Below are 15,464 nucleotides of genomic sequence, written 5' to 3' on the forward strand. Positions count from 1 at the left end.
TTTAAAAATTGCGTCATTGTTTCTATTTTTAGAAATTGCGTCATTTTTTTCTAGTTTTAGAAATTGCGTCATTTTTTCTATTTTTAGAAATTGCGTCATTGTTGCTATTTTTAGAAATTGCGTCATTGTTGCTATTTTTAGAAATTGCGTACTGTTGCTATTTTTAGAAATATGCTTAATGTTTCTATTCATATATATACAAAATATATAAACAAAACTAATGTGACAAGACAGACCAACTAAATTTATAAAAAGGAAACATCAATATATGTTCAAACCTTTCTATGTTTGCGTTTAGAAAAAGTAAAAAGTCGAGCGTTGCCCCCGCCCGGCGGTGGCTCTTGTTTTTTTTTTCAACAAATTTTTTAAATTTTTTGTTATCAGTGATAAAAATCATGTGATAATGCCATTTTCCAATTAAAGGTGGATAATACTGTTTAATTCACAAATGTCAGTCTGTCATAGTCAAGGTTCAAAGCTCATGTTTAAAGATCATAGGTTAAAGTGGCAGTGGCTGACCCAGAGCAGAGAACAATTTATGCAATAACTAAAGAAAATTGAGCCAATATCTGCTAAATCAAAAGTTTTTGATTGCTTGCCTGTAACAGTTTTCAAAAGATATGAAATGGTTCTTTGTTTTAAGAGTCAAGTTAACTTTCGTGATATCAGCAGGTCCTTTCTGATATTCACGATATTAGTACATAAAAAACCTCTACTACAGATTTTTGTATACAATTAAGTCTTGGGTAATTTTTCATTTAAATTAAATGAATACTATACAAGCCTTCAAACAGCTGTATAATTCATAAATTTATTGAAATAACAAATACAAATATTATTGATTATAGTTAAACATTAAAAAAAGATTAAATCAAATATAAATGACAGATGAATCATATAGATAAACATGAATTTATAGAGTTTTGAAAACAGTAATGTTGTCTCAAGACTGAAAGTAAACTTGAATTCCGAAATATATGAATTGATTAGGTAGAGCAAATATTGAAAATTTATGAGCAACAATGCTAGATATGATTTAAGTAGTCATGAACAGAATTACTGTCAGTATGATTGATTATATCATACTATACTTTTAACTGTATTTTTAGGTTTGAAAACTTATATAACAAATACTTAAGATGGGTTTTTAATCTGCTTAAATTTAGAAAAGGCAGATTTTTTTTTTCATATTTGAATTGCGAATTCATTAAGTTGGATAAGGTAGATTCATCATTGGAGAGAGCTTAGTGCTGCAAAATTATCTACAGATTTCTTACCTAACTCATCTATTAACATAATAATATGATTAGTGTAAACATTGTTATTTGAGCTTAAACTTAATTTGAACTTCATTTAACTACTACAACATAGACCTTTGGGAAACCATATCTTTCTCAAAAAACAAGCAATAAGAATAACAAAACCTCTTTGAGGAAAGATCATTATTTTGCATTTAAAATGGGCCTCATAATCTGATCCGCAATAATAGATAAGAAGAGACCTCTAATATTGATAATCGAGTAAAGAGATAGGAATATATTGATGTACATGTAATAAAACTATATTACAACTGCAGCTGTTGATAACTACTTTTAACTATATTGATGTACATGTAATGATAACTACATTTAACTATTTTGATGTACATGTAATAATAACTACATTTAACTATATTGATGTACATGTAATAATAACTACATTTAACTATATTGATGTACATGTAATGATAACTACATTAAACTATATTGATGTACATGTAATAATAACTACATTAAACTATATTGATGTACATGTAATAATAACTACATTTAAACTATATTGATGTACATGTAATAACTACATTAAACTATATTGATGTACATGTAATGATAGCTACATTAAACCATATTGATGTACATGTAATAATAACTGCATTAAACTATATTGATGTACATGTAATAATAACTGCATTAAACTATATTGATGTACATGTAATAATAACTGCATTACACTATATTGATGTACATGTAATGATAGCTACATTAAACCATATTGATGTGCATGTAATAATAACTGCATTAAACTATATTGATGTACATGTTATAATAGCTACATTAAACCATATTGATGTACATGTAATAATAACTGCATTAAACTATATTGATGTACATGTAATAATAACTGCCATTAAACTATATTGATGTACATGTAATAATAACTGCATTACACTATATTGATGTACATGTAATGATAGCTACATTAACCATATTGATGTGGGCATGTAATAATAACCTGCATTAAACTATATTGATGTACATGTTATAATAGCTACATTAAACCATATTGATGTACATGTAATAAAAACTGCATTAAACTATATTGATGTACATGTAATAATAACTACATTTAACTTTATTGATGTACATGTAATGATAACTACATTAAACTATATTGATGTACATGTAATAATAACTGCATTAAACTATATTGATGTACATGTAATAATAACTACATTTATAACTATATTGATGTACATGTAATGATAACTACATTAAACTATATTGATGTACATGTAATAATAACTGCATTAAAACTATATTGATGTACATGTAATAATAACTGCATTAAACTATATTGATGTACATGTAATTATAACTACATTAAACTATTTTGATGTTACATGTAATAATAACTGCATTAAACTATATTTGATGTACATTGTAATAATAACTGCATTAAACTATATTTGATGTACATGTAATAATAATACAAATTAAAACTATATTGATGTACATGTTATAAAACTACATTAAACTATATTGATGTACATGTAATAATAACTACATTAAACTATATTGATGTACATGTAATAATAACTGCATTAAACTATATTGATGTACATGTTATAATAACTACATTAAACTATATTGATGTACATGTAATAATAACTGCATTAAACTATATTGATGTACATGTAATAATAACTACATTAAACTATATTGATGTACATGTTATAATAACTACATTAAACTATATTGATGTACATGTAATAATAACTACATTTAACTATATTGATGTACATGTAATAATAACTGCATTAAACTATATTGATGTACATGTAATGATAGCTACATTAAACTATATTGATGTACATGTAATAATAACTACATTAAACTATATTGATGTACATGTAATAATAACTACATTAAACTATATTGATGTACATGTAATAATAACTACATTAAACTATATTGATGTACATGTAATGATGAATACATTTAACTATTTTGATGTACATGTAATATATAACTATATTACAGCTGCTGCTGATGATAACTATAATCGTATATCAGACTGTTTTGCTTGTGCTATACTAAGTCATGGAGAAGAGGGAGTAGTGTTTGGGACTGATGCTAAAATCGAGGTCAAACAACTTCTGGAACCTTTTAAGGGCAATAACTGCAAAGGCCTTTTAGGAAAACCCAAATTATTTTTTATTCAGGTAAGTAGTTTTATAAGTTATGCTAAATGAGATGAAGCTCTATATTGGGCTGCCTGTAATTGATGGTATAGAGGATATTTGTTTAGTTCAGTGAAAAATGAGAATATATTTCACCGAGTGAGCACCAAAAGGTATATTTCACGAGTGGCGCAGTCAAAGTGAAATATGAACTTTTGGTGTTCATAAGGTGAAATATATTTCGATCTTACACTAAACTAAACAAATTTTCCATTTATTATATGCAAAGAAACGTTTAAAAAGACATTTAACCTAATACTAAATGAAAAGCGCGCCAAATAATAATACAATGTGACATCATTTACCACGTCACATCATTAAGTTGGTTTCCAGTACTGTGCACACTGGTTTTTCACTGAAACAACGTAAGGGGCTTAAATTCAAATCAGTGAAATTATCAAATTGATAATTTCACTGTTTTAAACAGTGAAATTATCAGTTTTATATTTCATTGATATATTTCTATTAACCACTGAAAAACATGTAATAAATATTAATAATGTATCTGCTCGGATTTGAGTTACATTGTATTATTGAATTCATTGCTTCATCTTTGAATTTAGATTAAAAAAAAATTGATATTTTTGCTATAACTGAAATATGATAAATCTTACTATAACTGAAATATGATAATTCTTGCTATAACTGGAATATGATAAATCTCTGATTGTAGATACATAGGTTTGATTAGTATTGACAGATATGTAGGTACTGTTATCTATGTCCCTGGTATTAACTAGATTAAAAGCCCAAACCATTAGCTTGGGAGCTATGTAACATTTTCTGTACACTGAATGCATAACACTTCATTGACAGTAAAAAGGTCATCAACATTCTTTGTTATTGTCCTAAATAAATGTTGTTATTACCATTGTTGGTTTATTAAAAACTTGAAGGCATACCTGTATATTGATACCTGTTATGGCTATATGAAATTTATATTGTTACATGATACCTTCCATGATATAGGCTTGTCAAGGAATGCAGTTTGACTCTGGTGTAAATGTTAATGCAGTAGATGCCAAAGGTCAAATGGAGTTGGAGAGGCAAATAACAGTTCACAAGATTCCATCCGAAGCCGACTTTCTAATTGCTTACTCTGTTGTTCCAGGTAGGTTTTGTTGCTGTATCTTTGTTGGTTTAAACATATTTGTTTGTCACATAAGAACATATTTACATACATGACATTTACAATCGATACAAAAAAAGGATTAGACTGGGAGCAACCTATAAGTAGGTTACGTGGGACTACATCAAGCTGATTTGTGTTTATATGCAGATGACTTTCTCGTTAGTTATCCATCATTGTTTTTGGTTCAGCTACAATATAGGGTGATTAAAGTTATCATTTGAGTAAGCTTTCTCTTTACCTTAATTAATATGGCTGATGGTTCTACTGTGCTGCCTACTTTACCTAAGTTAAACTAACATACATTGTAATTATGACCTTAATAGCTATACTTAAAGTCTAACAAAAAAGTAACAAAAGTTAATTTAAAAAAAAAGAGACTTGGTGTATCCAGGTGCCTATCAAAAAGCCAATTCTTTTTTATGTTTTCAAGTGTATACTAAATTTTCCTTAAATACCTGAGATTCAAGAAAATTCTTTGGAGATAATTTGTAGTTCCTGTGACAAAACGAGCGAGTTGAGGACTGAACATTTCTACAGTGTTATGCTATACATGCATTTGCTCTAATGTTTCAGTTAAGTGAAAAATCTGTGTGAATTTATGGTATATGATTAATTGTGATTATATCACATACTAAGTAAATAGTAAGACAATAGAATGTTTTTGCAAGAGTTAAATTCATAAAGTATATTTCATATAAGATGTTCACCTTTACAATGCTAAATATCTTAAATGGACTTGTCCATCTTTTAATCTGGACAAAAACCATTAAAAATATTTAGGGAAGTTTTAAAAGTATTACTGATAAAACATCAAAGTGTGCAGACCATGATCTCTGTATGCACTGGTCTTATGAGTAGATTTAGTTGCTACCAGCAGACAAAGGGTGTTTTTTTAGACAATGAATTTTTATTCCACAAAGTATTTTTTTTTTCATATACAATTTACAGGGTTTTACTCATGGAGAAATAGTGCAAATGGCTCCTGGTTTGTTCAGGCATTGTCCGATGTTCTTGCCAAGAACTGGCGTGACATGGATCTCCTTACCATCATGACACGGGTCAACAAGAAAGTCGCCTACGAGTTCGAGTCAAAGACAGGCAAAGATTTCATGAACCAGAAGAAACAAATTCCATGTATTACATCTATGCTGACTAAAGAAGTAATATTCAAACCTAAGAAATAAACTGTGATAATTTGAATGTTTAGAGTCACGATAAATGGAATGGTCCATCGTACCTTGTATTTTGTAAGCTTGAGATAGTCTTACTATGACACTATTATGATTTTAAATAGACTCTTTCAATTAATAAAAACATGATTTTATAAATTAGCTCGTTATAATTTTTTTCCATGGAAGTCTTCAATTTCTTTTCAATTTACTTATGTCATTCTATAATATTGTTTATAAATTCAAAAACCCTTACCTCATTTTATAAAAGTACTTGGGAGATTTAGTTATGTCACATAGAACATAATATCATGTATTTCTGGCAGCTGCGGAACTCTGTTGATGATCATAATTATGTAAATGTTAAGCATGAAAACTTTAGCAGTTACTATATAACTATAATCAGTGTTAAGCCAGGTCGAGAATATTGTATATGTCAATTTTTATGAAACATGTAAATATGTGCATTTAAAGATATTTGATTGCAGTCAGTTGGAATGAAATTAAATGAACAAGTGTGAATTAACCATCATATTTAGGATAGTGAAAATGATTTAATATATGACTACGTATGCAAGAGTAAGATTCTATAATGAGCAAGACATTTTGATTTTTTCATTATTTCATATAAAGTGTTCAGATATTTTACATGCTACTTCATAGTTGTGTTGAGTTGCCATGACATTCTATCAAAAATCATATCAGTAAGTAGATTCCACCAGATGTACTATATAACTATAGAAACAACAATTAAAATAAAAGAACACTGGCCATTTTGTTTTGATTTGTTTTAGAATATTTTGCTGATGGTAAGGTTTTGTAATAGAATTTTGAGATTTTTTCTGTATAATTTCAACAAGTCATACCCAGAAATAATTGTCTCATATTGTATCTTAAACAGTAAACAGAAAGTTTTTGTTTGATGCAGAATAACTTGATCACTATAACTTATTTGCTAATATACCCAGTGCCTGAGTTTAGTTATGCATGTATATATGTATTGATTTTATGCAAGGTGTATGGATATATGTATATTTAATGCACATATATTATACTCACTGTGATACTTAGCTATTAAAACATGATTTTGATATTCAATAGAAAAATCCTTAGTCTTATGATATATCACAAAGTCTTATTTTGATCACATTTTCTGATTACTGTGGATATTACTGTTATACTTTTGTCACAAATGCTTAACAGCTACTTTCCATGTTGTTTTAAGCTACTGTGAAAGTTTTTAAAGCTATATCTGATGAAATATTTTACCAAAGTTTAAAACAGTAATATTATGTTGTTTTCATAACCTTAAGTGCAAAGCCAAAGGTTCAAATTTGCTAAAAGTTGAACATTAAAATCTTGAATTCCATTAACATATTTTGATGATCCTTGGTGTTAAAGGAAGACAACCCTGTTATGGTGATTTAAGACTGCTAAGTATTTTCAATCTGCATATATGGCTTATTTATATATGGGAATGATACTTCGTTATTAGAAATAACACATGTGTCAATTTGACACCTGTCAGCTATGTTAGCAGTGTTTGTTTTAAGAAAACATTGTGCTGCATTTTTTCTTGTGCCTTTATTGAAGAATGTTAAGAAACAAATCCAAGATTACCGACCAAAAAGAAGAAAATATCTTAAATTTAAATTTGAGACCAGTACAAATGTATCTATTACAAATAGCTCATTAGCTAATATATAATCATTTTAAAATAAACAGCTTGCAATTTTAGACGTTTATTGACAAGGTTATAATTTATCGAACAGTTCTTCTTTAACAAGATGGCATGTCTGTTGATATAAAGTCTTCTCAATAGACATTCTACTTTCACACCTTGTAAAATGTACCGGGTAACCAATAAAATTCCAGGATATTCTCAACATTAATCATTATGGATCCAGCCGTATCAACTTAGTCTTGTTTTTATTTCCCGCAAGTTCAGAAAATTTGTATCAAATGCATATTGTACTCTATCTTGCCACGTTTTCATTTCCAAGTCCATATGTTCCATATCAAATCCATATTGTCCTTGATTACTGTATCTATTATAAACACAAAGACACTGTTGATTTTGTGTGTTTTCTTTAATTTAATGTGTTTTGGGGGTGTGTGGGATAAAGATATATTGTTCAATACCATTCTGATTCTGTTGCACTTGAACATGGCTGCAAGACCTTTATTTAACTTGACTAGCACCTTGTCCAATATAGGTTTAACATCTGTGTTCTCGTCCAATAGAATTGTACTCGACAATCTATTATAACTTCATAATTATAACAGGGACTTGTTTTTGTAAAAACATCATTTGAGTTTGTCTATATATTTCATTATATGTCCAAGGGTGTTTGACCATGCTTAACAAATTAAAAGAAACAACACAACCAGTTTTTGATAATTGATAAACAATGTGGGAAAGAAAAATAAGAATTGGAGATGTAGTTTTAAGTGGTACATGGTAAAGATATTTTGATGATGGCCTTATTAAATTTAGATAATGTTTTTTTGTTGATGTTTTTTTGCTTATTCATGCCATACTTCTTTAGCAATGTGTTCATTTTATGTATCTTTTAATCTATATAAGGAGGAATATTATTTTAGTAATATTTGCATGGATGATTTTAGTCGCTAAATTGTTAATCAGCTTGTACTCTGTTTCAATAAATAAGATTTTTTATCAGTATATGTAGATTTTGTTAGTTTATTTGTAATGCATGCAGTATCAGTGGGGTATTATGATTTGAACTAATCAAGATACAGTCTTTGGTGTTTAAAAAAAAAGCAGCCTGCTAGTGAAAATGCTTAACCTCATAGTTGTTAATAAGGAACATGTTTCTTAAAGGTAAAATTGTGAAAAAGCTTACAGAAGCAAATGATATCTTCAAAAATTGAGCAAATTAAATATTCAATGTGTATTGCCAGTCCAGGTTTAAAGTCATGTTAAGTCTTGATCTTAATGATGAAATGTTTTGCCGTTATATAAAATCTTAATGACTTAAAGATTTTTATCAAGAGTTACTGTACTCTTTAAGAAATCATTTTACCTCACCTAACAAATGCTTAGAAAATATTCCTTGCATGTTACTTAAATGTGACTCTTAAAAGAGTCATAAATAAACTTTTCAATTTAAGTTTAGTTTTATTTTACAGCTTAATTTTGCATGTGATACATGATTTATGAAACTGCTGGGTGCCTTATGCTATAATATATACTTCTTATAATCTGTAGAATTTTCAACTTGGTTTAAGTCCAAATACCAGATACGTCACCATCTTGTCAGGTACCTAGCTGTTTGACATTTGAATTTTTTTGTTTGTTTAAGCTTGATTATTCAAAGAATAGGGAGGGAGAGCTATTGTACTCAACCAAGTGTCAGAGTCAGCATCACCGTTTGGTTAAGCTTTGTGGGCAAGTTGGTATTGCCAAAGCCACTGAAAGGAATGGGTTGAAACTTCACATACTAATTTGAAAGCATAATAGGTCACTGTCCAAGGATTTTAACTCTAACATGGATTCTGACAGAATTGTGGCCCTTTTTGAACTTATTTTTTTTTTGCGTTATCAAGGCTCTTGTTTCTATCAAGCACTAAGAACAGTCAAGCATACTGTCCTATGGACAGCTCTTGCTGATTTTGGTTAAATTGGGTAAAATTTAAAAAATATGTGCAAATGATATTTTACCAGACAACTATTTTTCTGCATGCAAAGAAAGAAAGGAAAACAACAAGATAAAGTGCTATTTTATGTTAATATATGAATGCTGTTATTGAATTAATTTATACTTTTTTCTACATTTACATGACATCTGTGTATGTCTATTTTTGTTTATCTTTCATTTTCAATATTCATGTTTATAGTTGAGTCACTAAATCGAATATTGTACTCTTGTATTAATTTGATGATAATAAATGAATCTTTAATGTACTAGTTATGTTCATTATTAAAGCTTTCCAATACCTGCCACCCTCCAGAGATCATGTTAACAATCTGTTTTGTTTGGTTTAATATTGTCATGTGGCTTTTCAGCTTAATTGGCTTCTTCAAGGTAACTGACAGCTTTCTTTAATGAAAGATTCCAAAGTGCCTGGACCCAAATTACTGTATTCCAAGCATCTCTTAGCTTCAGCAGGTGCAATAGTGTTGACCTATGGGGTCTGCTTAATTGTTGCATCTGAGGTTAGCCAAAATCCTCTTTCCTGTTTCGGCAGCATATTATCTAAATTGTGTTGGTGTGCCATAAAAACAAACAAACTAGGGTAGTCAATTTGAGGGCATGTTCACAAGTATTATGTTAGTGATTAATGCACATAGTGGATGACCAAAAAAATCAAGTACCTTCTTCTTCCATCACTTGTAATCATTGCTTACTGTATACACATGAAACTATAACTAGAGATATGTTTCTTGTAACATATTTATACCCCCACCACAAAATGTGGGGGGGGGGGGGCTATAATGGATTCGCTTTGTCGCGTCTGTCTCCATTTTCGTGTCCGAGCAAACATTTGATATTTATGAGCTTCATTCCGTAGTTAAATAAAGAACAAAAAATCATAAAATTCAAATTAAGAGCTATTTTTTTTTGTTTTTATGAGCTAATTTTGCTTATGGACGTTGGTCCAGGTGGTGTTTATGAGCTGATTTGCCGCATAAATGTCAAAAGTTGGTACATCCGCTCTATAAATCCTATACCAATTGAAGGATTTTCTTCAAACTTGGCTCAAATGTTCACCTCAACAAGGGGATGTGCAGAACCCATGTGTCAGCTCAAGGTCAAGGTCACAATTGAAGGTCAAATATTAAACAATCAAATAGTAGACAGTATGCCGTGTCTGCTCTGTAAGTCCTACACTAATTGAAAGATTTTCTTCAAACTTGGCTCAAATGTTCACCTCAACAAGGAGATGTGTAGAACCCATGTTGCCCATGTGTCAGCTCAAGGTCAAGGTCACAATTGCAGGTCAAATATCAAACAATCAAATATTAGACAGTATGTCGTGTCCGCTCTGTAAGTCCTACACTAATTGAAAGATTTTCTTCAAACTTGGCTCAAATGTTAACCTCAACAAGGGGATGTGCATAACCCTTGTTGTCCATGTGTCAGCTCAAGGTCAAGGACACAATTTAAGGTCAAATATCAAATATTAGACAGTGTGTCGTGTCCGCTCTGTAAGTCCTACTCAAATTGAACGATTTTCCTCAAACTTGGCTCAAATGTTCACCTCAACAAGGGATGTGCAGAACCCCATGTTGCCCATTTGTCAGCTCAAGCTCAAGATTGAAGGTCAAATATCAAACATTAGACAGTATGTCGTGTCCGCTCTGTAAGTCCTACACTAATTGAAAGATTTTCTTCAAACTTGGCTCAAATGTTCACCTCAACAAGGGGATGTGCAGAACCCATGTCACCCTTTTGCCGGCTTAAGGTCAAGGTCACACTTGAAGGTCAAAAATTGACTTAGAAAATATTCTTAAATTTTAACATGTATTTGAATATTTCTGAAACTAGAAAAGGTATTTGCTTGAAACTTAAAATATATATGAAGTGTCACAATTAAGATATGCTGGTCAAGTTTCATAACTCTGTATTGCATTTTAACAAAGTTATGCCCCTTTTTAAGTCTTCAAATTTACATACAATCAAATATTAGACAATATGTCGTGTCCGCTCTATAAATCCTATACTAATGGAAGAATTTTCTTCAAACTTTACTCAAATGTTCACCTCAACAAGGTTATGTGCAGAATCCATGTTACCATTGTGCCGGCTAAAGGTCAAGGTCACACTTGAAGGTCAAAAATTGACTTAGAAAATGTTCTTAAATTTGAACATGCACTTGAATATTTCTGAAACTAGCAGAGATATTTGCTTGAAACTTAAAAGATATACATGTATGAGATGTCACAAATAAGATATGCAGGTCAAGTTTCATCACTCTGTATTGCATTTTGACAAAGTTATGCCCTTTTTAAGTCTTTAAATCTACATACAATCAATACTAGACAATATTGTGTCCGCTCTATAAATTCTATACTAATGGAAGGATTTTCTTCAAATTTTACTCAAATGTTCACCCCAACTAGTACATTGGGAAAATGAAAAGTTATTTGTAACTGTTTCGAACATGATTTGACAATATATATTTATACTATTACCTGTACAATTAGTCTTTTTTTCACCAGAGATAATTTCATTTTATGTATGTGTATTTGTGCCACTAAAGTTATTCTTTAACCACCTTTCCAAGTCATCTTCTGTCAAGAACATTGGTGGGGGTATGAATCACATTCAGCGATAGTTCTACTTCGGTCTGTAAACATATTTTAGGTAATACAATCTTCCATTTGACTAGTTGTCTGAAGTTGTTATTATCATTTTGTATTAAATATAATACTAACTGATCTTCAACAGGAAAATATCTTCAGCTGTACAACAAAACATTTAAATCTCAGATGTGAAAAAAAGAAAGAAGACAAATCAGCATTAACAATCTGTTTATTTCTCGGCAGTGCTGTAAATATGATGTCTAGTTACACATAAAACTTTATCTCAATAAAACACATTCATTTGATTAAAACCAAATCTATATAAAATTCAAATAAAATGTTCATTTTTAAAAATCTGATAGTTGTAAAATCTGTGATATTGATTCTATATTATAAAAGGTTATTCTCATTGGTGACAATCTAAAAATTTATTTGAATGCCTACAATTGGTAAAACTGTTGGATAATTTAATAAATCAATACAAGAAGCACTAAATGGGTTTCACTATAAGTGATACTATAAACATTGCATAGAAGACATAATATCAAAGTGTCTGTTAACTTAAAAAAGCATATTTACAATCGCAACAATTATAAATACTGTACATACAAAAATAGGCACACACAGTATGCAAAAAAATATACACAACCTGCTTGAAAAATCAGCATATAAAATATGTTCATGCATAGTGTATTACACAAAGGCATAAAATGGCATAAAATGAGATCATAAAAAAAGTTCAATGAATGCCAGAAAACTGTTCATTTTTATAAATAATGTGAACAAAAATCTGATGTTACTGCTTTCCCCCCATTTATGGTTCAACATTTGAAAGCCTAACTGATGTCGACTTTTATTCAAAGCAACAAAACAGTGGCATATTAGACCTAATCTGAATTATAATATGATGATGATTGAATATGCAGCAGACAACATTGACCAGCAACAAATATGACACAATGTGTGAATAAGTTAAACAATTGAAAACTGTCATTAATAAATGACAGAAGTTATTTTTGATCATTTTATACACCTGAGAAAAACAAAACTTTGGCACTTATTTGTTTGAGTACATAAAATATTCCTTAGAACTTAAGACTTGCCTGAATGCTTGTTCATCTCTTATTCCAATTACTTGGCGAAAGTCGAAAAAACTGCTTACATGAATAAGAGATTGCAGCAAAATTCAAGTCGTATATACAAGGAAAGGTTAGTTTTCATGAAGAAATGTTATTATTACATTTTTTCATATATCCCACTTTACATTTCTCATTGTCTAACAAATTACACTACACCAACAACATGGAAATCTCCTTCAAAGTTAAATTTTTTAGCTACAGCTTGCTTCGGGTCAAATTCTACTTGTTGAGTGTTACCTTCAGCTACATGCCCTTGACCTTGATTGTTGAGATTCTGTGAAGATACATTAATCTCTTTATGTAAGTACTTCATGTTGTTCAGAACCTCTTTTTGACTTAATCTAACATTTTCATACAGTCTGTCAGATGATATTCTATCAAAAGAGTCTTCTGAACCCTCATCAAGCTTCCCAACTGAATTATTATGCCTTGATTCACTTTTTAAATTATTGCACATGAATCCATTATGAGTTTTGGGAAAATTGCTATCCCCTTTCTTACTTTCACTTGAATTTTCTGACAGTCTCGGAGAACTAAAACCGCTGTCTCCAAGAGACATCTCATGCACATCAGCAGTTAGTCTCTCTAAATGTTTATTTGCAATCTGCCTTGTGTCAATGACTGTACCAAGACTGTGTTCACTACTTTCTGTTCCTTCCACTGCACTGTCCGTCGATGGTGGCTCCTGACTAGAATATGAGTTAAGCGTACCACCTCCGCTACTGCTTGTTTGTTCGTCGTTGCCATAGTCACTTCCGTGATCAGAGTGGCGGTCACTTTCAGGAAGATCAAGTCTGTAATGTGTTGCCCGATCGCATAAAAAATCAGTGCTTTCTCTTGATGTTTCACCTCTACTTTGATCTTGACTACTTTTTCTATGTATTCTTTCTGGTACTTTTGGTTTAGTTTCATGAGATATGTGAACATTGGCATAAATATGGCTAGAAATTTCAGTTTTTGATACAGTTTCATGATCTTCTCTAACTGGATGTCTATATGACTGTGACCTCTGATATCTTTGACCTACAAATTGACCATGACCAGGGCCAACTTGTGGTTCATTCACTGTATGTCTGTATGAATTCGACCTTTGATATTTCTGACTTTTATTTTTACTAGGCTCAGGTTCAAGACCTATACAGTTCACTCCACTACTATGTGACTTCCCAATGGTTGAATGTTTGTTTGGCAATTGACCTTGAAATTGGTAACTTATATCATTATCCATTTCAGCAGCAGTTCTTGCACTCATTCCACTAACATGCCTTGACATTGGTAGGTAACTAGAATGTCGATCATGATGAGATTTTTTCTTTGTTTTATGAGATTTTTTCCTTGACCTCTCCTTTTCACCTTTCTGCTGACCTTCTTTGAGTTCAGTACTGACATGAGTTGAAGTTTCCCTAGTAACTTTAGATTGTTCAGGTATTGCACTAAATCTTGGTGTGGAACTAAATATAGGATGGGAAACATAGTTTGAATGCAGTGTCTCCCCAGAAGGAGACAGTCTTGTTGGCAAGGAGCTGAGGCGTATATTTGTTTGTCCCATACTATTCCTATAAGTATGTTTCTGATCTACATCAAGATGTGTACTTTCACCAGGGTTATTTGCTATCACAATTGGCAACCTATTTTTATGTTTATGAGATTTTTTATTTGATTTTCTAGGAATACTATTGCCACTGTCTGGATGATAATTTTGACTGAAATGCGCATGATGCATGCCACTGGTTCTTTCTGGGACAGAGTTAGCTCCCATGTGAAGACTTGTTGTTGGACTGTCTGCTGGTAGACTGTGTAGATAATGGTGCCAGGTACCAGACTTGTGCATCTGTTGCTGTACCCAGGTCTCGGTACGGAGCTGACGATCTAACTGCTGTTGATACCACATCCATTCAGGGGGAGGGAACTGGGCAGAGAATGTTGCATATTCAACAACAGGTTTCTCTGGTTCTGGGGGTGGCTGCTTTTTCTTGTTACGTCCAAATAACTTGGAGAAGAACGAAACTTTGTCTGAAAAGATAAAATTACAATAAGTATGTTTCACAAATTATAAACAACTAATATATCATAATGATGATGAAAAAAAATATCAGGGAATCTAAATTAAAAGCTGAAAAAGGTTTGCCTATCTAAGCTCTTATTTTACAGTAAATTCTTTTACGAAAGATGTTAATAATCTGAAGTTATTTGCAGAAGTTAAATAGTAACTTCCAGATATTTTTTCCTATTTTTTTTTTTTTTAGTAGATTTC

General features: G+C 30.7%; 2 protein-coding genes across 3 annotated transcripts in view; one reads left to right on the forward strand and one right to left on the reverse strand.

Moving 5' to 3' along the window:
- LOC132746359 (caspase-3-like) overlaps nucleotides 1-9,728 on the forward strand; it is a 25,675-nt gene extending 15,947 nt beyond the window's left edge. The window contains exons 4-6 of the mRNA XM_060735479.1: nucleotides 3,300-3,481; nucleotides 4,469-4,610; nucleotides 5,580-9,728. Coding sequence (XP_060591462.1) covers nucleotides 3,300-3,481; nucleotides 4,469-4,610; nucleotides 5,580-5,815 — 560 coding nt within the window. The 3' untranslated portion in view covers nucleotides 5,816-9,728. The remainder of the gene's footprint in view (nucleotides 1-3,299; nucleotides 3,482-4,468; nucleotides 4,611-5,579) is intronic.
- A 2,554-nt stretch (nucleotides 9,729-12,282) lies between these two features.
- The window catches only part of LOC132746366 (uncharacterized), a 28,254-nt gene continuing 25,072 nt past the window's right edge, over nucleotides 12,283-15,464 (reverse strand). For both annotated transcript variants that reach the window (XM_060735496.1, XM_060735490.1), the window contains exon 6: nucleotides 12,283-15,223. In XM_060735496.1, the coding sequence (XP_060591479.1) occupies nucleotides 13,356-15,223 (1,868 nt within the window). In that variant the 3' untranslated portion in view covers nucleotides 12,283-13,355. The remainder of the gene's footprint in view (nucleotides 15,224-15,464) is intronic.

The sequence above is a fragment of the Ruditapes philippinarum genome, unplaced genomic scaffold (genome assembly GCF_026571515.1).
Source record: "Ruditapes philippinarum isolate M1 unplaced genomic scaffold, ASM2657151v2 ctg370_1_1_1_1, whole genome shotgun sequence".
Taxonomy (NCBI): Eukaryota; Metazoa; Mollusca; class Bivalvia; order Venerida; family Veneridae; genus Ruditapes; species Ruditapes philippinarum.